Raw genomic sequence first — 24,227 nt, 5'->3', positions numbered from 1 at the left:
TTGGCTTCACCTCCCTGTCCCTGGTGGCACCAGCACCCCGGACTCCGTATGGCTGAGTTCTTCTCTCCCTGATACTCATCACATGCTGAAAGGTAAGCTCTTTCCCTTACTGACCATAGCTTGAGCAGAGCAGATGTTTAAATCTTTGCCGAATAAATGAAAGCGGCTCCATTTACACTACTTACGCCCACTGTCCCTTAGAAAATTCAAACCACACGGACGGGACAGAGAACCTGTGACCATGTTCAGGAACAAAGTTTTCTGGGAAATGGACCTAAATTACCTCAGCAGAGGGATTTCACAATCACTCAGGACAGCCTCCTTCTAGCCAGCTTCTTGTTGACTTGGGTAAATTATGGCTGTCTATTTACCGGGTCAGTGATTCTCAGGCCACATTATAACACTCGCACCCGGAGAGTTTTTTAAAAATCCTTCTGCCCAGGTCTGCTACATCTCAGACCTATGCCATCAGAACGTCTGGGGGGTGGGGCCCAGGTACAGGTAGTTCTTAAGGCTCCCCAGGTGATTCCATCGTGCAATCAAGATGGACAAAGGCTGGCCTAGATCACAGAGGGTGATCATAGTCAGTAGATATTTGTACGTAGCTGAGTGGGTCCCCTAATGCAGCAACACCATTTTCTACACCAACTGGGCCAACAGGGGCCAGGCAGAGGAAGAGAGTCCAACTTCAGGGGTTTATTCACACACAGCAGGTTTCCCTGGAACAATAATTCATGATCCAGACATCAGTTCCAGACTAAAGGAAGTGTCTGTCTCCACCACCCCTCCTCCGCCACCCTCCCAGCATTTTTCACTTTCCTATGAACCTAGTTTTTATATACTATGTCACATTACCTAAATTTCTTAAACATTTCAACTGGGAAAGAAAATCTAGAACTCTGATCTTGCAGTTAAATAAATCTCAGAATTTGAGGTTGATGAGAAATATTCAAGTGTGCTGAGTGATGTGGGGTGTAATTTCCCACATTATTACAATAGCAAAAATGTAACCTCTCCTTCTCCCTGTGAGTCAGCTCAGTAAACCACTGCGATAGTCTAGTGAAGTGCTTAAACCTTGAGGGAAATTTGTTCAAAAGAGGTTGTCATGGCAAGTATCACATGAGATTTTTTAAATCAACAAGTCAAAGTACCCATTCTATCACCCCTGACTAGAATCATATATTTTCTCCCCAGGAAAGAAATGCTGTGACTTTCTGCCTATTGCTTAACAGGTTATTGTTTTGTTTGTTTGTTTCCCAGCTTAATTGAAATATAATTGACATATAACATTGTGTAAGTTTAAGGTGTACAACGTGTTGATTTGATATATTTTTATACTGTCAGATATGACCACCATAGTGTTAGCTAACACCTCCATCCCATCACATAATTACCACTTCTTTTTTTGTGGTGAGAACATTTAAGATCTACTCTTAGTGACTTTCAAGTATGTAATACAATATATTAGCTACAATCACCATGCTGAACATTAGATCCCCAAACTTGTTATTCTTATAACTGGAAGTTTGTACCTTTTGACCAACATCTCCCCATTTCCCTCACTCCCCAGCCCCTGCAAACGCCACTCTACTCTCTGTTTCTCTGAGTTCAGCTTTTTTTGATTCCACATATAAGTGATATCGTACAGTATTTGTCTTCCTCTGTCTGGCTTATCTCACTTAGCTTAATACCCTGAAGCTTCTTCCATGTTCTTGCAAAAGGCAGGGTTTCCTTTCTCATGGCTGAATAGCATTCTATTGTATGTCCAGTATGTACCACATCTTCTTTATCCATTCATCTGTTGACAAACACTTAGATTATTTCCATATCTTGGCTATTATGAATAATGCTGCAATGAACATGGAAGTGTAGGTATCTCTTTAAGATACTGATTTCATTTCCTTTGGATATATATCCAGAAGTGGAATTGCTGGATCATATGGTAGTTCTATTTTTAATTTTTTGAGGAACCTCCATACTGTTTTCCAAAGTGGCTACACCAATTTACTTTCCCACCAACAGTGCACAAAGGTTCCCTTTTCTCCACATACTCATTAACATTTGTTATCTGTTCTTTTATTGATGTACAGATTCATTAACAGAGAGATGATACAATCTGTGAAACCAGGTTCCTCCCACCTATTTCAGGCAGAGTATGTTTAATCCTTCCAGAGAAATATCTGTTGAGTTCCTGTTATAGTTGAATTTTTACTTTATAATATGTATTGTATTGGTTGTAGCTTAAATATTATCTACAGACCATTTCAGAGGCTAGAAAATAACCCTTGTACATAATGCCTTCTTTAAAAACTAGCTTACAGGTAACATGTGCCAGCTTGGATGATAAATTCCCATAAGAAATGGTAGAAGGGAGCCTTAATCATGTTCCCCACGTGAACGAACTCTGAAAGCTTCAGCACTCATACAAATATGAGTTCAAATACATCTCAGAAAGAATTATTCATCGACTAGCACTTCCCTTCTTTGGGTCCCGTTATCATATCAGCACAATGAAACGTGAAGAGGTTTGGGAGCCCAACTGACCCAGGTTCCAATCCTGACTCTGTCATTCATCTGCCACCATCTGGAGATGGTACCTGCCTAAATCTGCTACCTCTGGCCTTCATCTTCCTTTGGGACAAATTGAAAACAGTAAGACCTGTGTACAGAGCACAGGTAATGTCTGTAAAGCACCCAGACGTCGCCAGGAGGAGCCAGATGACAGCTGACCCTGGTTCATTCAGGATGGCGGCAGATCTGCCCAGAGCCAAGAGGTCAAAGAGCCAGCAATCGAAATCCAGGTAATAAATGGTCTGAGAAAAGTCGTCCCACGATTTCCAGTCAAGTTCTGCCCTCTCACTAAGTCCAGGAATTGAATGAGGGAAACCACATCAACCTCTGGGGTCATACCCATGGCTGTGGAATGTGTTGGGTTTGCAGCCATGTTGGACTATATTGTTGGTGTAAGTGGCTGAGTGGATACAGTCAAAAACACCAACACTGCTTACCTCAGCCAAGAAGTTCAGCATCTTCAGAAAAAAGAGGATAATGTATAAGTGTGTCCACTTCCAATAATTTCCCCTCAAATGATAAAAAAGGCAAAACTCCACAAAAGACACAATCACGCCATCACCTAGTTCTATAGCAACATGATTATTCAATTGTTCATTGATTCGGAGAATGTCTGAAGCCTTCAGACATCAAACTCGCTAATATTCTCACTGACGTTTTAGTCATTGCCATGAACACACTGAACACCGATATCGGAAAACCAAGAGCCTAAAATATATGAATCCTAAAATATTTATTTTAATTACAGTTAGCACAGATGCCATTCAAGTTTTATAAATATGTTTCTGGACTTTTCCTTTGTAAGTATTCCTTTGGCTGCCTTGTAAGTATTCCTTTGGCTGCCTTGTAAGTATTCCTTTGCTGCCCCTTTTACCTCCTTATCATTATCACTAGACAAGTCCCAACCCCACCCCATGTTGTGCTGGATTGGGCCCCTCTGTCTAAGTTGAGCATCTGGAACTCATCTGTGGAGTCCCTTCTCCTCCGGAGCAAACCCTGCTCTCTTCTCCCTGGACCAGGAAGCAAAGCTAGCTGAGGTGTTAACTGATCTCACAGCTGTCCCACTTCCTGCCCAGGTGGTCCTATCTCCATGGAAACCTGCATCCCTGAACACGTCTTCTGGGCCAGCAGGTCCCGAAGCCTTCATCCAGACACACCACCTACACACACACGCACACGCACGCTAATCCCCACGCTGCTCTGGTCACAAATCACCAGTTGTGCCCTAGATAGGGGCCTGAGAGCCCAACCAACAATACTTGACCTCAGTCCCCTGTGTTTCTTCACAAGACAGAAGCACCTCTGGGCTTAGAGCCTTAACCATCAGTCACGTGAGGGTGTGGTCCAGCCCTTCTGCAGGGCCCTGCCAATGCTACAGGCTCGGAAGCCAAGCAGCCCCATAATAATGGAACCAGAAGGGCCAAAGTGAAAGAGGATACGGGGCAGAGAGAGAGCCTCTCCTCCAGGCCTTCCCCAACGATGAGGCTGACGAATTTTGCTCTATTTGGGGATGCTTGGAGAGCATCCTCAGAGAGCTCAGAATCAGGGGCTAGTCCCAGCTCCACCCTTGGCCCACCCCGTGGCCTTGAGGAAAGCTCTTGATTCTTCACCTCTAAAGATAGAAGGAACACCCTACCTGCACCTCCAGAGAAGGATATAAGAGAAGCTCCAGCTCCATGGACTCCCCAGCACCAAACAGGCCCCTGCAGTGGTCTGCAAGGCCGGAGTTCTCATCTGGAACCAGAAGTGGCTGGGCCTCTTTGCTGCCCCTCTGCCTGCCTTTTGATCACTGACATTAATTCTGTCTCGAAACTGTAAGTAAGAAAGTAAGAAGCTGCTGCTCACTTTCTTCCTCTGTGTTTTCCCGACCTCCTCCACCTCCTCCTCCTCCTCTCGACACTGGAAGCACCGAGCACAGGGCTCAGCCCGGACTGGACACTCATGAATCATTTCTCAAAACCCTCAGTTAATTTAGCAAAGCGTGAGGGGATGGGCGAGAACGCCCTTTGTACACCTAGTTTCATTCCTGGGAGAGGCAGAGTGCGTGCCTGTGGAATGTCTCCACGGCCACGTTCAGGCAAAGCACCTGTCGCTTGTCACACACCCAGGAATCCAGGGCTAGGCGAGACAGCACAGTGTCCTGCGTGCCAGCCCTGTGGAAATGTCCGCCCTGCCACATCTCTCATGGTAAATACAACGACGTCCCCCAGTGCTTGGGCACAGGGATTGGGCTTCTCTAATATCACACAGGTGAGCACTCGTGGTCTGGGAGGTAAGACTGTACACACTCTGGCACCATCTCCCCAGCCTGTGACTGGGAAGTTCAGAATAAAACCCAGGCTCCTTACCATGGCCCCGTCTCTGTCTACGCCACCGTGATCTGGTCCCATCTCTGTCTACACCACCGTGATCTGGCCCCATTCTCCTGCCCCCCCCACAGGGCTCACATGCCGCTGTGCCCTTTGCCTCAGACCTCACGCCTCCTCACAAGGACCCCCCGTCACCAGGTAATGTAGACTCAGCCCCTTAGCCACTGTCTCAGCAAACGTCTGTGTCTTTCACGATGCTCATCACACACTGGACTCGGGCTACTGCCCGGCCCCTCTGTGTGCCCGGCCCTACTGCAGCATCCCAAGGCTGGACACCCATGAGGCTCCAAAAACAATTGTCATGATCACAGCTGGTTTTAAAACAATCTCAATGCCACTACACACCTATTAGAATGGCCAAAATCCACAACACTGATGGCAGGTGCTGTCAAAGATGTGGGGCACCAGGGACCCTCATTCACTGCTGGAGGAGGTGCAAAACAGTGCAGCCACTTTGGAAGACAGTCTGACAGTTTCTCACCAAACTAAACATACTCTTACAGTACGATCCTCCAATCACTCTCCTTGGTATGTACCCAAAGGAGTCAAAAACTTATATCCACACAAAAACCTGCACATGGATGTTTATAGAAGCTTTATTAATAACTGTCAAAACTTAGAAGCAACCAAGATACCATTCAGTAAGGGAATGGATAAATCACCAGTGGTCCATCCAGACAATGGAATATTATTCAGTGCTAAAGAGAAATGAGCTATCAAGCCATGATAAGACATGATGAAACCTTCAATGCATAATACTAAGCAAAAGAAGCCAATCCGAAAAGGCTGCATAATGTATGATTCCAAGCATATGACATTTTGAAGAGGTGAAATTATAGAGACAATAAAAAGATCGGTAGTTGCCAGGGGGCGGGTGGGAGGAGGGATGAACAGGCAGAGCACAGAGGACTTTTAGGGCAGTGAAAATACTCTGTATGATACTATAATGATGCATACACGTCATTCTATATTTGTCTAAACACATAGAATGTACCACACCAAGAGTGAACCCTAAGGTAAACTACGGACTTTGGGTGATAATGACGTGTCAGTGTAGGTTCATCAGTTGTACCAAATGTATCCCTCTGGGGAGGGAGGCATACTGTTAATGGAGCAGGTTATACACGTGTGGGGCAGGGGGTATATGGGAAATCTCCGTACCTTCCTCTCAATTTTGCTGTAAACTTAAAACTGCTCTTAAAAAATAAAGTCTAAGTAGAACTACCATATGACCCAGCAATCCCACTCCTGGGCATATACCAGGAGAAAACCATAATTCAAAAAGATACACGTGGGTCTTCCCTGGTGGCACAGTGGTTGAGAGTCCGCCTGCCAATGCAGGGGACACGGGTTCGTGCTCCGGTCCAGGAAGATCCCACATGCCGCAGAGCGGCTGGGCCCGAGCCAGGGCCACTGGGCCTGCATGTCTGGAGCCTGTGCTCTGCAACGGGAGAAGCCACAACAGTGAGAGGCCTGCGTCCCGCACACACAAAAAAAAGATACACGCACCCCAGTGTTCATTGCAGCATTATTTACAATAGCCAGGACATGGAAGCAACCTAAATGTCCATCAACAGAGGAATGGATAAAGAAGATGTGGTACATGTATACAATGGAATATTACTCAGCCATAAAAAAGAATGGAATATTGCCATTTGCAGCAACATGGATGGACCTAGAGATTGTCATACTGAGTGAAGTAAGTCAGACACAGAAAGACAAACATATGATATCGTTTATATGTGGAATCTTAAAAAAAGGGTACAAATGAACTTATTTACAGGACAGAAGTAGTGTCATGGATGTAGAAAACAAACTTATGGTTACCAGGAGATAAGGGGGAGTGGATAAATTAGGAGATTGGGCTTGACATATACATATTACTATATATAAAATAGATAACTAATAAGGACCTACTCTATAGCACAGGGAACTCTTCTCAATACTCTGCAATGACCTATATGGGCAAAGAATATAAAAAAGAGTGGATATATGTATATGTATAACTGATTCACCTTGCTGTACACCTGAAACTAAGACAACATGGTAAATCAACTACATTCCAATAAAAATTTAAAAAATAAAAAATAGTCTAAAAAAACCCCTCAGCTATGATATGAGATATGAAAAATTCGAAAACACACTGAGTTAACCTCTTCCCCCTATAAGACCACCAAAGCTAAAACAACAACAACAAAAACACAGTTTGCTAGCATACTGTGTCGGCAGACGTGTGGAGAAACATTTTCTCAAACATTCCTGGCAGAGGTGTTAACTGTTATAACCTGATGGGAGGTGGGTGGGCAAATCACAAATGCACACAAGCCTCTGACCCAGCAGTGCCACTTCCAGGAATTTAGCCAACAAATACGCTTGCTAGCACTTCTGCAAAATGACACAGGCATGGCTGTTTGTTATTCATTGCAACATTGGCTGTAATAGCAAAAGACTGCAAACAAGTTATTAGTCAGCAAAAGGTTAAAAAGCAGCTTGTTAGATGCAGATTTGGAACCAGGTACAGATGAGTGTACATCATTGGCATGTGTGATGATTAATTTTATGTGTCAACTGAACTGGACCGTGGGATGCCCAGATAGCTGGTGTGTCTGTGTCTGGAAGAGATTAGCACCTGAATTGGTGAACTGAGTAAAGCAAATGGCCCTCCCCAGTGTGGATGGGCTCCACCCAATCCTCTGGGGGCCTAAATAGAGCAAAAAGGCAGAGGAAGGTTGAATTAACTCTGCCTGACAACTTGAGTGAGGATGTCGATCTTCTCTTGCCCTTGGCACTCCTGGTTCTTAGGCCTTCAGACTAGACAGGTGTCTACACCACTGCTCTCTAACTCTCAACCTTCTAACTACACCATCTGCTTTCCTTGGTCTACAGCTTGTAGACGGCAGATCCTGGGACTTCTCAAGCCTCCATGATGGCATAAGTCAATCCACACCTTATAATAAGTCTATTCCTAGATAGATACATATAGACAGATAGACACATATATAACCAAGAGGAGATTGATACAGCTATATCGATACCTACATATCTACATATATATCAATCTCCTATTGGTTCTCCAGAAAGAGACCCTGACTAATACAGTGTCAAAGAGGTGGAAGAAACTATTAACTATCAACCTATTGGTGAGAAAGAGGGAAAGACTTCACTGAATAACCTTTTTAAAGCCTTTTAAACTGTGCGTTATCTATTCAAAAGCATGCAAGCTATGTGTTTTTATTCATTTATTCTCCCTAGAATGAGACCGTGTCATGAATCCCAGTCGTGCACTAAGTACTGATGTGACTGTAGGCAAATCGTGTCCCTGCACTTACATTTCTTAGTCTGCAAAGTAAGATAATAATAAAGACTACCTCGTACACAGGGCATTTAGAACCAGGTCTCACATGTAGAAAGTGCTCTATTGGTTATTTGCCATCATCATTACTTATTCAATACCAGGTTCAAACCATTGCTAAATGTTCATTTGATCCCAATTTTAACAACCGACCACTGAGCTGAGGGTCAGAGTAAAACTCTGTACCTCCTGCAAAGCTTTCCATACATGCCAAGTCCATGGGGTTTGCACTTACAAAAGCTGCGATCTCCGTTTTCCTGATTCTACCCTGGGTTTGTATTCATTTGCTTAACATCCATTAAGAGCTTTAAAGTCTTACTCAGTAGAAACAGAAACCAACCCACACTAAACTAAACCAAGAAAACAATATGTCCCAGATAAAGCTCCATTTTTAAATCCTCTGTAATTCCTTTGGGGATATTCATTTCCCTGCAGAGTTGGGTAAAAACATTCCTAGCTCCCTTCCACTGACTCATGCGAGAAACGTCCATCAAGCCCTCACAGGGTGTCAGACCCCAAACCAGGCCCAGGAGAGAGAGAAACACATAAAACCAGCCCCTACCTTTCAGAAGCTCTCACTGGGGATCAGAGTAAAGCAAGTGGATGGTGAAAATGCAATATGAGAAGAATGGCATATTATCCCATGTGCAGGTGAGATAAATAAGCAACAAAATAAATCCTGTTTTTAATCTAAAGTATGTCCATGAGCTACTGAATCTAGGAACCAAGAAACATGTTGTAACACGCACAACCTTCCAAGTTTAGAATTAGAAGACATTGTCAAAATGTCAGCACGCAGCTCTCCCAAAACTAGATACTCTATAAGGTGAGGCTATAAGTAAACTTCATATTAACACTAGTAATAGTACCATTTGGTATTTTTACTTTCTTTCTATTTAAAGAACATTCCTCTAGCTTTTCTCTTTATCTTCCCAGTAGGATCATGTGGTGGAGTGGAAAGTCAGTCCTTACCTCTAAATTGTAGAGATAAAAGGAGATAAAATCATAAAGACTGAGGTTTGCCCTCAGTTGTTCAAACGGTAAATAAAAAGTCAGCAAAAGTATTTGACTCCCACACACTCTGGGCAGACTTGCTGAGAGACATCAAATGAGGTCAAAGCCCTCAGAAATTAGGTTGGCAAAAGTTACTGTGAGAGAGGATTGGTTTGATAATGTAACCAAAAAAAGACAAGAAGCTGAACCCAAAGGGGCAGAATGGGAAGCCAGAAGGTTTCACAAAAAGTGTCCTTGAAGCAAATTAAGACAACAGAATACTCTTGGCCAGTTATCAGATTAGTACACTTTAGAAAAAAAAAAAAGGTGAAAAACCCAATGTTGGTGAAAGTGTGAGAAAAGGGTGTCCATACAGTGCTGGAGGGAGTATACATGACTAGTACTTTCCTAGAAAAATTTAGTAACAGAAGCAAGAGCTTCAAATATGCTCGTGCCCTTTGACCTCTGGGATTTTATTCCAAGGAAATAATCAGGAAGAGATGCATAGGTTTCCCTATAAGAATGTTAGTTTGGGGAATGCTAATAATAGAAAAGAAAAAATCAAATATACCAACATGATTTAACAAGTCATCTGTGTAATGTGATTAAAAAGCTTTTGTAGGAAGAAATACATTAGCATGGCAAAACACTCACAGCATATTGCTGAAAGGGAAAAGCAGGTGATAAAACATCATGTACAGTACAAGCATGTTTTATCAAAAATGTAAATGTGTTCAGAGGAAACCATACCCACCAAAATACTAACAGTATTTATCTCACAATGTTAGGTTTTATGTTTCACCTTTTTCATTTATCTCTATGTATTCTTTTTTAATTTTATTTTTGACCATGAGCATGTGCTGTCTGTGTACTTTTTTTTTTTTTACATCTTTATTGGAGTATAATTGCTATATTTTAGAAGTGGATCACAGCCACTCCATGACCTCGCCTGTGGAGTTTCTCTCCTCAGCAAGTTAACAGTGCCCAAAAGGGTTTGTACGTTAAAGATTAAAAACTGAATGTTGGGACTTCCCTGGTGGTGCAGTGGTTGGGAGTCCGCCTGCCAATGCAGGGGACACGGGTTCGAGCCCTGGTCTGGAAGGATCCCACATGCCGCGAAGCAACTAAGCCCACGTGCCACAACTACTGAGCCTGCGCCCTAGAGCCCGCGAGCCACAACTACTGAAGCCCACGCGCCACAACTACTGAAGCCCACGCGCCTACAGCCCATGTTCCACAACAAGAGAAGCCACCGCAATGAGAAGCCTGCTCAGTGCACCAAAGAGTAGCCCCCGCTTGCCGCAACTAGAGAAAGCCTGTGCACAGCAACGAAGACCTAATGCAGCCAAAACTAATAAATAAATAAAATAAATTTTTTAAAAAACTGAATGTTGGGTAGAGACAGGCCAAAAGCATCTTTCAGAATTCATCACTACTTGTGGACCGATGAATGGATAAAGAAGATGTGGCATATTTATACAATGGAATATTACTTAGCCATAAAAAAGAATGAAATAATGCCATTTGCAGCAACATGGATGGACCTAGAGATTATCTGTAAAGTCAGATAGAGAAAGACAAATATTATATGATATCACTTATATGTGGAATCTTAAAAAAATGATACAAATGAGCTTATTTACAAAACAGAAATATACTTACATAGAAAAAAACCTTATGGTTACCAAAGAGGAAAGGGGGGGGAGAGATAAACTGGGAATTTGGGATTAACAGATACACACTACTATATATAAAATAGATAATCAACAAGGTCCTACTGTATAGCACAGAGAACTATACCGGATATCTTATAATAACCAATAATGGAAAAGAATCTTAAAAAGAATAGATATATGTGTATAACTGAACCACTTTGCTGTACACCTGAAACATTCTAAATCAACAATACTTCAATAAAAAATACTTTTTTATCATATGATATCACTTATATGTGTAATCTAAAAAAAGGTAACAAATGAACTTATTTACAAAGCAGAAATAGAGCCACAGATGTAGAAAACAAACTTAAGGTTACTGGGGGGAAGGAGGGGAGAAGGATAAGTTGGGAGACTGGGATTGACATATACACACGACTATATATAAAATAGATAAGAAGAACCTACTGTATAGCACAGGGAACTCTACTCAATACTGTAATGACCTATATGGGAAAGAATCTAAAAAAGAGTGGATACATGTATAACTGATTCACTCTGCTGTACACCTGAAACTAACACAACATTAAATCAACTATACTCCAATAAATTTTTTTTTTTTTTTTTTTTTTTTGCAGTACGTGGGCCTCTCACTGTTGCGGCCTCTCCCGCTGCAGAGCACAGGCTCCAGATGCGCAGGCTCAGCGGCCATGGCTCACAGGCCCAGCCGCTCTGCGGCATGTGGGATCTTCCCGGACCGGGGCACAAACCCGTGTCCCCTGCATCGGCAGGTGGACTCTCAACCACTGCGCCACCAGGGAAGCCCTCCAATAAAAATTTTTTTAAAAATAAAATGCACTAATTTATAAGTTAACTTTTAAATTTAAGTAACTGTGAAAAACTATTAGAAGTATAATAATATAAAGCAAATTGGAATAAATGTTGAAGAAACTCTAAAAAATACATTTTTAAATAAATTTTTAAAAATAAAATAAAATTCATCACCACTATTAGGAACATCAAATTCATCTCGAGAAGTGTCCCTACTCCTTCCAGATGGTATGTCTCCTCCCTTTCCACAACTATCCCACTTTTCCAGTGAGCACAGATTTCCCCCCGGCCCCCAGCACACACATGGTGACCTCCAGTCGCCTGTGGGTGGACATGTGATTCACCAAACCAGCTAGTCACTTGCTGCACCTTTTGAAATGTCCTTCCCACCATCCAGCCCTTCACACCCTCACACCCACAGTGCAAAGTCACATTTGGCATAAGAGCAAGAGGAAGTTTGAAGTTGAATTGAATTGAATGCTTAACCTCATTTTTGTTTTCTTCCTTCCTTTCTTTAATATCTCAGATTCTGTCCCATTTTCTTATTGTTTCACACAACAACATTATTATAGGACATATAGAGGTCAAGGGTGTCCAAACCCTGAGAGCCTACAGTCTTCCTTGCAACTCCAGATGTAACATTTTCAAAGCCACTGAAAAAGCATGCTGAAAACAGTGATGGCTGACCAGGACTCCCTGAGCTATACAGGCCTCTGCTCTGGGGGTGATGGCCAGTCCTAGTGTCTGAGTGATTCCCTAGGCCCAGCAAAGGGACCAAGTTTCCAGAGCCCAATAAAAATAAAAACAAACAGCAACAACAACAACAACAACCATGCTCAAGCTTTTAAGGGTTCATTGTATCTACTGAGATGATCATATGGTTTTCTCCTTCAATTTGTTAATACGGTGTATCACATTGATTGATTTGTTTATATTGAAGAATCCTTGCATCCCTGGGATAAATCCCACTTGATCATGGTATATGGTCCTTTAAATGTGCTGTTGGATTCTCTTTGCTAGTATTTTGTTGAGGACTTTTGCATCTATGTTCATCAGTGATATTGGCCTGTAGTTTTCTTTTTCTGTGACATCTTTGTCTGGTTTTGGTATCAGGCTGATGGTGGCCTTGTAGAATGAGTTTGGGAGTGTTCCTCCCTCTGCTATATTTTGGAAGAGTTTGAGAAGGATAGGTGTTAGCTATTCTCTAAATGTTTGATAGAATTTGCCTCTGAAGCCATCTGGTCCTGGGCTTTTGTTTGTTGGAAGATTTTTAATCACAGTCTCAATTTCAGTGCTTATGATTGGTCTGTTTATATTTTCTGTTTCTTCCTGGTTCAGTCTCAAAAGGTTGTGCTTTTCTAAAAATTTGTTCATTTCTTCCACGTTGTCCATTTTACTGGCATATAGTTGCTTGTAGTAATCTCTCATGATCCTTTGTATTTCTGCAGTGTCAGTTGTTACTTCTCCTTTTTCATTTCTAATTCTATTGATTTGAGTCTTCTCCCTTTTTTTCTTGATGAGTCTGGCTAATGGTTTAAGCTTTCGACAAAATTCAACACCCATTTATGATAAAAACCCTCCAGAAAGTAGGCGTACAGGGAACCTACCTCAACATAATAAAGGCCTTATATGACAAACCCACAGCCAACATCATTCTCAGTGGTGAAAAACCGAAACCATTCCCTCTAAGATCAGGAACAAGACAAGGTGCCCACTCTCACCACTATTATTCAACATAATTTTGGAAGTTTTAGCCACAGCAATCAGAGAAGAAAAAGAAATAAAAGGAATCCAAATCAGAAAAGAAGAATTAAAGCTGTCACTGTTTGCAGATGACATGATACTATGCATAGAGAATGCTAAAGATGCTACCAGAAAACTACTAGAGCTAATCAATGAATTTGGTAAAGTAGCAGGATACAAAATTAATGCACAGAAATCTCCTGCATTCCTATACACTAATGATGAAAAATCTGAAAGAGAAATTAAGGAAACACTCCCATTTATCACTGCAACAAAAAGAATAAAATACCTAGGAATAAACCTACCCAAGGAGACAAAATATAAGACACTGATGAAAGAAATTAAAGATGATACAAACAGATGGAGAGAAATACCATGTTCTTGGATTGGAAGAATCAACATTGTGAAAATGACTCTACTACCCAAAGCAATCTACAGATTCAATGCAATCCCTATCAAACTACCACTGGCATTTTTAACAGAACTACAAAAACAATTTCACAATTTGTATGGAAACACAAAAGACCCCGAATAGCCAAAGCAATCTTGAGAACGAATAATGGAGCTGGAGGAATCAGGCTCCTGGACTTCAGACTATACTACAAACCTACAGTAATCAAGACAGTATGGTACTGGCACAAAAACAGAAATATAGATCAATGGAACAGGATAGAAAGCCCAGAGATAAACCCACGCACATATGGTCACCTTATTTTTGATAAAGGAGGCAAGAATATACAATGGAGAAAAGACAGCCTCCAGTAAGTGGTGCTGGGAAAACTGGACAGCTACCTATAAAAGAATGAATTAGAACACTCCCTAACACCATACACAAAAATAAACTCAAAATGGATTAAAGACCTAAATGTAAGGCCAGACACTATCAAACTCTTAGAGGAAAACATAGGCAGAACACTCTATGACATAAATCACAGCAAAATATTTTTTGACCCACCTCCTAGAGAAATGGAAATAAAAACAAAAATAAATGGGACCTAATGAAACTTAAAAGCTTTTGCACAGCAAAGGAAAACACAAACAAGACGAAAAGACAATCCTCAGAATGGGAGAAAATATTTGCAAATGAAGGAACTGATGAAGGATTTATCTCCAAAATATACAAGCAGCTCATGCAGCTTCAATAGCAAAAAAACAAACAACCCAATCCAAAAATGGGCAGAAGAACTAAATAGACATTTCTCCAAAGAAGATATACAGATTGCCAACAAACACATGAAAGGATGCTCAACATCACTAATCATTAGAGAAATGCAAATCAAGAATACAATGAGGTATCACCTCACACCAATCAAAATGGCCATCATCAAAAAATCTAGAAACAATAAATGCTGGAGAGGGTGTGGAGAAAAAGGAACCCCCTTGCACTGTTGGTGGGAATGTAAATTGATAGAGCCACTATGGAGAACAGTATGGAGGTTCCTTAAAAAACTACAAATAGAACTACCATATGACCCAGCAATCCCACTACTGGACATATACCCTGAGAAAAACCATAATTCAGAAAGAGTCATGTACCACAATGTTCATTGCAGCTTTATTTACAATAGCTAGGACATGGAAGTAACCTAAGTGTCCATCAACAGATGAATGGATAAAGAAGATGTGGCACATATATACAATGGTATATTACTCAGCCATAAAAAGAAATGAAATTGAGTTATTTGTGGTGAGGTGGATGGACCTAGAGTCTGTCATACAGAGTGAAATAAGTCAGAAAGAGAAAAACAAATACCGTATGCTAACACATATATATGGAATCTAAAAAAAAAAAAAAAAAAAAAGAGAGATTCTGAGGACCCTAGGGGCAGGACAGGAATAAAGACACAGATCTACTAGAGAATGGACTTGAGGACATGGGGAGGGGGAAGGGTAAGCTAGGACAAAGTGAGAAAGTGGCATGGACATATATACACTACCAAATGTAAAATAGCTAGCTCGTGGGAAGCAGCTGCATAGCAGCTCGGTGCTTTGTGACCGAGGGGTGGGATAGGGAGGGTGGGAGGGAGACACAAGAGTAAGGGGATATGGGGACATATGTATACGTATAGCTGATTCACTTTGTTATATAGCAGAAACTAACACATCATTGTAAAGCAATTATACTCCAATAAAGATGTTAAAAAAAAAAGATTCCATTGTAAGCTCTTATGGAAGGAAGCATGCACAAATCTTGCTAATACAATATATTATAATTTTAAATGCAATCGGTGATATCTGTTTGTAGCAATGCAATGCCTTCAGCCAAACACAGGCCCAGGTTATGCCCCTCTAGAACTGTAGAAGCATAAAGGAAAGTCATTAAATGTCTTAATTCTAACATCTACTACAGCATTTTAAAAGAACTTTACAATACCCTTCAGTTAAACCTCGTGATTTACCAAAAGACACATAACTATTGATGGCTTATAGGTAGTATGTAGTCATAAAATATATCTCCCGCATATTTCATAGTTAATCTTCCATGGAATAAAACATATGTAATCATAGGTGAGCTTTTAATAGGGCTCCAGACACACTTAGAGTTAAATATGCCTACAGAGCCGCATAACTCCAAGAAATCCTTCAAATCTTGTCTCAACAAACAGCATGACACTGTCAATTTTATCAGATTCCATTTGCCCCTCTTAAATACTTCATCAGTGTATAAGTAAACAAAGGGAAAAGGAGGGGAAAAAATACAGAAATGAAAACCAAAGTGCAAAGCAATCATCTTACCGTCCCCTTTCCTTATGGTTGGAGGCTTTGGGAACGGCTGGCCCCAAGGGAGGTGGTAGGTCAGGGTCAGCCCGCAGGGTTTCTGTCCCTGGATGGAGCCCGCTGAGTTGACAGTGGTTATTAAAAACAAAAGTGCATTTAGAAGTCAGCCCTGGATGGAGTTGCTAATTGCGCTTTTCTTTCCCAAACAGCTTTCGGTCTGGTCTCTACATAGGAGAGGGATGCCTCACAGCTTGTCAGGAGACCCAACTGTGCAGAGGCTGAGAGAAAGGAGAAAGTGGGCTCCGGTGATGCCTCTTAGGGCTTTAATCCTCAGCTGTGACACATGTGGGGAACTAGAAACAGGAAACTCTGAGCCCGGCAGGCAGCCAGAAGCATTCAGAAAACGTGCCAAGCCCTTTCGAAATACCACACTCTCCACTGAGCATTCACTCCTAACAGTTCACAGGCTGTGTCTCTCTTCTCAAATGACTGAGCCATAAACGTGGGCAAGGTTGGCCCACAGACATCTCGTCTGTCACAGTTCCTGTCATCAGAATCTGGACCAGTCCTCAGGCCTGGGGTCTCCTATGCCCTCCCTCTTCTACGAACCTCCCAAGCCTCTTGTAATGACATCCACAGATGGGAGTTCCCAGCGATGCTGCAGGACCCTTCATTCAGGTCTTTGCATGTTTCAGACACAGGGCCTCTTCCTACTATGCCCACCGCCCCTGCCATGTGCCCTGGGAACACTGCAGGGATCTCTTCTCAGCATCCTGGAGGCGAGGAAACCCAAGGGTCACCCCTGGGCTCAAAATCCATCAGGGCAGGGAGGATTCGGGGAAATGTAGCCAGAGCTTCTGGCTTCCACTGGCGGCGGCCTGATCCATCCCCAAGAGACTGTGCTGCTGAATCCCTCTTCTGTTTCTCTCTCACGGCCCCTCCTGTGCCCGGCATCCAGATTCATGTTCTCAACACAGCACGGGCCCCGCCTATCAGAGCTGTACTCAAAAGTCTGCAGCGCAAGGACCAAAATGGCCAAAGCTCCTCTCCTGGCACCCAAGGCCTTCCCGCAGCTACCTTCGCATACCTTTCCGCCTTGTCCCACTGCCCTTTAAAAGAACCCCCCGCGCCAACCTGGATGGGCCACCACTCTCTCCCGAAGACAACTTTCAAACCTGTGTTTGCACGTGCTCTGCAGCCACCACCCTGCCCCGTCTCCCCTTCTCCTCTTTTTTTTTTTTGTGTGTGTGTGTGTACGCGGCCATGGCTCACTGGCCCAGTCGCTCCGCGGCATGTGGGATCTTCCCGGACCGCGGCACGAACCCGCGTCCCCTGCATCGGCAGGCGGACTCACAACCACTGCGCCACCAGGGAAGCCCTCCCCTTCTCCTCTTGAACGTGATGTCACAACACGCACAACACTCCCCCTCCTCTTCGTCCCCCTCCCCGCACTTCCGGTCTTCACCACAGTTCACTCATACATACCCCCTACTGCATCCTGGGGTGATGCTCCCTGCCCTGAATCCAAGTCTTCTCTCCATGATAATAACAGAGACAGCAAGGGTGGGCACTTATGTATCAGGCATTTTTTCCAGGAACTTTAAGTCCTTTAAGCCCATTTTACAGATAAGGCAATTAAGGCATGGAAAAGGTAAGTACTTTCCCCAAGATTCCCTCAGCCGGGCAGGGTGGAGCCCGGGTGGAGCCCAACCTGGCCTTGCTCTTTGAGTCTTTCCAGGGACCTGTGCTACTTATCAATATTTGTGAACAGGGAGTATGTACTCAGGGAGAGCGCCGCAATTTCTTCACCCTTCTCGGTATCCTTTCCAGAGGGCCTCCCAGAATGTTTTCCCATGCTAAATGATTACAAGTAGCTGTGACTAATTGGTAGACTAATGAGCTTTAATTGCGAGATCAAATGTTTCCACCTGAGCGGTAGACAGGACTTCCAACATTAAGTATAAGCAGAATGGTCTTAAAGTTAAGGCAACATTCCTGTAGAGGTTTTGCTGACATTTTTAACCTACCTATCATGTGACTATTCAGGCCTAGGCCATCTGGTGCGTCAACAGACTGCTAAAGACATAACCTCACTGAAAAAGCTGAGATACCCTCTAAGGTCGGGGGCTGGGGGAACTTTCCACCCTTCCTCCAATGTGGAGTAGCAGAGGCCTCTGGAGCCTAATCCACCCCCAGCTCCAGGGGCAGCCTTGCTGATCTGAGCTGTTAGAACCTTAGAAACACACTAGCACCTCCCACGTTGCTGGCCAGGTGCTACTAATGCTGGAAGGTGAATGATATTTCACTGAAGAGATGCTTCTGGCTTCCACTGAAGGCAAGACCCTCTCAATGCTCTTTGGAAGAAGAACAACAACAAAAGATCAGGAAGACCCAGCTTTTGTCCCCAAGAAACTTACTACCCAGTTGACAGGGAGGCCATGGACAAGACACTAGCAGGTTTAACCCATCCTAGGTATTTGCCCCAAAATAGGAGTTTGTTTTCCCTAATCAGTTTATCTTTACCTGAACATTTAGTGGAGAGGAAAGATTTTGTTTCCAGGATTTTTCTGACCCTCTTTTCCACTCCAGACAACGTCTCCCTTCCTCCTTCCCGCTTCTCAACAAGGAGACACACACACACACACATACACACACTCCTGCCTGGGTTTTGTCAGTTGCTTAGTCCCCCCACCGACAGAGTTCAGGGAAAACAAATAGTCAGACTTGGCAATAAAAATTCAGTACCAGAAGTTCATGGAAAATCTCCAAACTCCAAGATCCTTTACAAAGTCTGGAGCACAGCACTCACTGAGCCAAGCCCGTAGCTTTTACCATGGAAACTCTCAGAAGACGTCATTATGACGTGATTTTATCAGCGACATGGTCTTTGCAGAACTCCGGAACATCCGTATTTATACTTAATAGGTCAGAAATAACTCATATATTTTTCTGTAATATTTTTATGGAAAAGTTTACACATTCAGAATGGATCTGCATTTAAGAATATCTTTAATGTGACTGTAACCCATTTCTCCATGTGTTTCCTTAATCCATGTGTTTCCTACACATCATAATCAATGAGAAAGAATGCAAAGCACATACGTGTGTGTGCATGTGTGTGCATGCATGTGCATATGTATGCATGTGTGTGCCTTCAGGCAAGCATGTCCATACCTGGAATCTGACCTTGCCTGTCCTGCCACATACTACGGGTCCTTAAGAAAGGGTGGTAAACCCTGCTTTACTAGGTCCAGCAATCTGGTAATTAATTTTGTAGTTAGACACTGACCTGGGCCCCAGGAGGCCTGGATGAAAGAGGCTGCTCTAACTTCATGGATGTGGCTTTGGGGAAACCACTTCGCCTCTCTGCACTTCAGTTTCTACCATCTGGAAAGAAATACAGTATAATCTAAATCCTTGCTACACAAAGTGTGGCCACAGTCCAGAGACATCATCAAGGAATGCACTAGAAATGCAGACTCTCAGGCCCCACCCCAGAACGACTGAATCAGAATCAGCATTTTAATAAGAGTCCCCACGTGACTGTGTGAGCGGTAAAGCTTGAGGAGCACTGATCTAAATGTTCTCTGAAGTGCGCCTCCCAGGGCACATTTTGTTAGTTTAACCCTTGTCCCTTTCAGCTGAAGGCTATACACAACGGCTGCTTTGTGACCTTTGTAGTTATGCCCCGGGAGGATCTGGCTGATTTCACTTCTGTTCCAGGCAATGACACATAAACAGATCATCTCCATGAATGACTCTCCCAGACCACTAAGTCACACTCTGTCTTCCAGCTTCCTACCAAGCCTCTTAGGAGAATACTTAATACTTAACCCTTAATACTGCCTACCTCCAGACAGCTCCCACATCCATCACTGGGTCTGAGGGGTTGTGCAAGCACAGATTAGTGAACAGGAAAGATTCTAGATGAATTATTACAGCGATCGTCTTTAGCACTTAATGAAGCCATGATCACTAAGAGAAAGCACGAAGTGACTAAGAATGAACCAAGTCTGGTGAAGCTCATTTAATCTTGTATTTGATGGGGTTAGAGAGGTGGAGATTAGGCAGAATACTGCGAATTTAATGAATCAGGATTTCATGAAAGCATTTCAAACCTCTTTCTTGTGAGCAAGATGAAGAACACACATTTCAAACCTCTTTCTTGTGAGCAAGATGAAGAACACACATTACAAACCTCTTTCTTGTGAGCAAGATGAAGAACACACATTTCAAACCTCTTTCTTGTGAGCAAGATGAAGAACACACTTTCCTAAACGCCCATACTCCATGACAAATGGGTTAATGTGAAGAGTGGTCACCAGTGGACAACCTCGGGTGCCATACTTGGTCCTTCCCAGGAAAGTGGCAGCTAGGATGGATGTGGACAAGTTTACGGTCACCCTCCGGCTGCAGCAAGTCAAGAGTAGAGGAGGTAAGGGTGGTTGGAAGGGATATATTCCCCCCCTCTGCCAAAAAAAGCAAATTCAGGATTAAAAAGCAAAACAGAAATCTGAAGCCAAAAAAAATTACCAAGTGAGCATGGGCAAAAAAACCCCAAAGAGTGTGGAAGTGGTAATATTTCCAGGGGTCACAAGTGCAAGACAACACAGGGCCACAAACCCAAGCCAGAGATTGGGAAGGGAATTGGGAGCTGCAGAGTGAGTTCTACAACACGAGGGCACAGCTCACCACGTGATGGGAGACCAGCACTTAAAATGGGCTTTGAATTCACGGAGTGAGCAAATCAGGATCCCAAAAGATCCCATGAGGATGGAGTCATGGCCAAATCTAACAATAGGAAATGTAACAGAGACAAATCTCAAGTCCTATTCTTACTTCCCAAACCTCATTTTGTAAGTACAGGACAAGGCACACAAAAAGCAAAAGCATGGGTGGAGGACAAAACCAAACAAATGTTAGGGTCTCAACTGACTAAGATGTCCTCTGTGAACCCTAAGTGTGATGGGAGACTGCGAATTCAGCTGCCCTGGTAGAAGCATAACTTCTCATACAAGGAGGGCTGTCACTCTCGAGATTGTCCTCCAGAGCAATGTTTTCCAAATGTTCTCCCACCATGGCACTCAGAGAAAATGAGAACAAGGGTTGCTCCTGGCCAGAGAAGACCAGCCAAGCCCTCCACCCTGCCCATAGGTCGAGGGGATTGATATCTGTACACCTGGAAGCCATCAGGCCAAGGGACCCTACCGTAGACCCTACCCCAGAGATGTTGAAACAGGAAACCAGGGCCAGTGGGGACAAATCCACAACTAGAATTCAGATCTTCAAACTTCAACACATTTCTTGGTTACTCTATTCACAGTGCCTCACTGTATATATCTGTGAACTTTGGGTGAGGTTTTCAGCTCTTTCAGTGAATGAGCAAGTCATTGTTTTTTAATAAGGTAAGATGATATATTTACTATGTGTCAAGTTCTAAATATGAGTAACAGCCTAATAAATGTGCCCAACTTACTGTGCCATTAAATTTTACATGAAAACACTGTCTTTGGTTGTTCTTTGACACAAGTTAACTAGTGTCACTAAGTTTGTAGGAAGGTTCAAAACATTCCAATTAGTACAGATTTTTAAAATATTTTGTTATGAAAAATATAACTATGATACAGAAGATAAGAAGGAAAAAAGAAAAGACTTAAACATTCTTCATGATCTAGCAGCCAAATTCCCATCATTGTTGGCATTTTGGAATATTTCCATCTACTCTTTTTTTTTCTAGGTACATATGTCTTTGTAATCTCTTCTGATTTAACATTACATCATAAGTGGTTTTTTATGCTATTACATGGCTTTTATAACTATCATTTTTAGTGCCAGGTACTGCATATCACCTCCTATTCTGACACATTACCCCTTTTTCACAGTCTTGACTCTTGCTTTCATTTTACATTTAAAAAGAAAAAAGACTGTATCCACACACTACATTTTAAAAGTCTGGATGAGAGGAAATGGGGGGAGGGATAAATTATGAGTTTGGGATTAACATACACACACTACTATATATAAAATAGATAACCAAAAAGGACCTACTGTATAGCACAGAGAACTCTACTCAGTATTTTATAATAAACTATAATGGAAAAGAATCTGAAAAATAATATATATGTGTGTGTGTATATATATATAGACACACACACACATGTATAACTGAATCACTTTGCTGTACATTTGAAACTAACACAACATTGTAAATTAACTATACTTAAATAAAAAATAAAGAAAAAATTTAAAAATAAAAAATAAAAGTCTGGATGGATAACACGTCCCTGGCACTCACAGTGGTTGTTTGGAAAGGAAGGAACTGTTGATAATACAGGGTTGATTTCTTTGTTATATTTTTCTGCATGCTATAGATGTTTTACCAAAGGTATGCATTCTTTCTAATAGAAACTCTAAAAATCTACAGAATATGACACTACAGACTCAGTGACTACAGACAGAACAGTCAGGTGCTCCTGCTCCTTCTGTAGCTGACGCTCAAATGGCCCACAAACACCACTGCATCCAGTGCAAGGAAATCAACAGAGCATGTTGATTCACTTAAATTTAACAGCCTTTATCATCAAATGCGTTGGAAGGTGTGCATGTATGTGTGTGTGTGTGTGTGTGTGCAGCCAGAAAGCATCATTTCCCATGTTTATTAGACCTATATCCTCCTAGATGAAGATTTCATGAGCAAAAAACACATTAATTTTCCAGCTTACTGCAAATATTGTTTCAATTATAGAAATCATAAAAATAAAAAGGTCTATAAACATAGTTATGGGTTAACAAAGGGCTCGTGAGGCTGTACTCAGTTTTTTACTCAATGTCAAACCCTGTTCTTTTTTTTTTTTTTTTTTTTGCGGTAGGCAGGCCTCTCACTGCTGTGGCCTCTCCCGTTGTGGAGCACAGGCTCCGGACGCGCAGGCTCAGCGGCCATGGCTCACGGGCCCAGCTGTTCCGTGGCATGTGGGATCTTCCCGGACCGGGGCACAAACCCGCGTCCCCTGCATCGGCAGGCGGACTCCCAACCACTGCGCCACCAGGGAAGCCCAAACCCTGTTCTTTTGTAAGAAATATTTCTCCTTAAAAGTCAGTTCAGTCTCCTTACTTCATCCCCAAACCCCTCCCTGTGGAGAAATCCTCACTGATCATGTTCCCAAAAGTTGATCTAAGTGATGCTTCCTTTCAAGTTATTCTTTCTGATGCCCCTCCATCTGCCAACCTAAGAAATCTGAGTGCTTCTTGTCTAAAGGGATGGTTCTGTACAAGCTATTCTCATGATATTCTCCCCTTTCTATCACCAAGAGAGGAAAGGCCCTTATCTGGAATGAAAAATCCAGGATCCAACTGCAGTCCGGAGACCAACGGTCATGAGCTATCCACAGGGCTCCTCTCCCCATACCCACCACCCTGTTCTGTAAGGCAAGCATGGGGTGAAATGACCCGAAAGAGGTTCTGCGAAATTCAGAGACTATGATTCATTTGCTTCTCAGGCCTATGTTTAGGATGTGAGGTTATTGTTCTGAGGCCTGTCTCTAGGCAAACAGCCCAGCTCTGTGTGGCCCTGACCAAGTTTCTTAACCTCTCTGTGCCTTGGTTTTTCATCTACAAAACAGCAACAATATCTATATGTTCTTCATTGTGTTATGGAGAATTTTAAGTGAGATAATACATGTAAAGCACTTAGAATAGTGCCTGGCGTATAGAATTGTTTAGTTATCTCTAACTTTGTTCTTTTATTTAAAAAAACAATGTGCCGCATAAATACACCTAAAGCAAAATTTGCCCTTGGGAACATTTGACTCAGAGAACAACCTCCTTCTACCCTGGTTTTATGTCTCCCTCTCTGAACATTTCTTCTGTGTTCTGAATCTTCATCTTCCTCCTAACTTCTAGCTACCATGACTCCTCAGGAATCACACCTGCCAAGTCAAGTGAGGCTCTTCTCCCACCTCTTTGCCTCAATCCTCCCCCTCCGGGAAGACGGGTGCT

At 42.6% G+C, this 24,227-nt stretch overlaps 1 protein-coding gene across 8 annotated transcripts in view; it reads right to left on the bottom strand.

Annotated features, from left to right (window-relative positions):
- IL1R1 (interleukin 1 receptor type 1) overlaps positions 1-18,862 on the bottom strand; it is a 99,134-nt gene extending 80,272 nt beyond the window's left edge. For 2 of the 8 annotated variants that reach the window (XR_014017447.1, XM_081254236.1), the window contains exon 1: positions 17,505-17,564. Coding sequence is in view for 1 of the 8 variants with exons in the window: in XM_081254242.1 (XP_081110368.1) it covers positions 17,505-17,570 (66 nt within the window). In the remaining 7 variants the exon portion in view is untranslated. Of the gene's footprint in view, positions 1-16,250; positions 17,460-17,504; positions 17,573-17,717; positions 18,729-18,755 lie in introns of those variants that run through there. The other 6 variants (XM_081254237.1, XM_081254240.1, XM_081254244.1 and 3 more) reach the window with 5 other exon arrangements.
- Positions 18,863-24,227: the final 5,365 nt, after the last annotated feature.

Source organism: Mesoplodon bidens, assembly GCF_964165515.1.
Source record: "Mesoplodon bidens genome assembly, chromosome: 14".
In the NCBI taxonomy this organism is placed as follows: domain Eukaryota; kingdom Metazoa; phylum Chordata; class Mammalia; order Artiodactyla; family Ziphiidae; genus Mesoplodon; species Mesoplodon bidens.
Note: the sequence above shows the minus strand (reverse complement) of the source record. Positions and strands in the feature narration are given on the sequence as shown.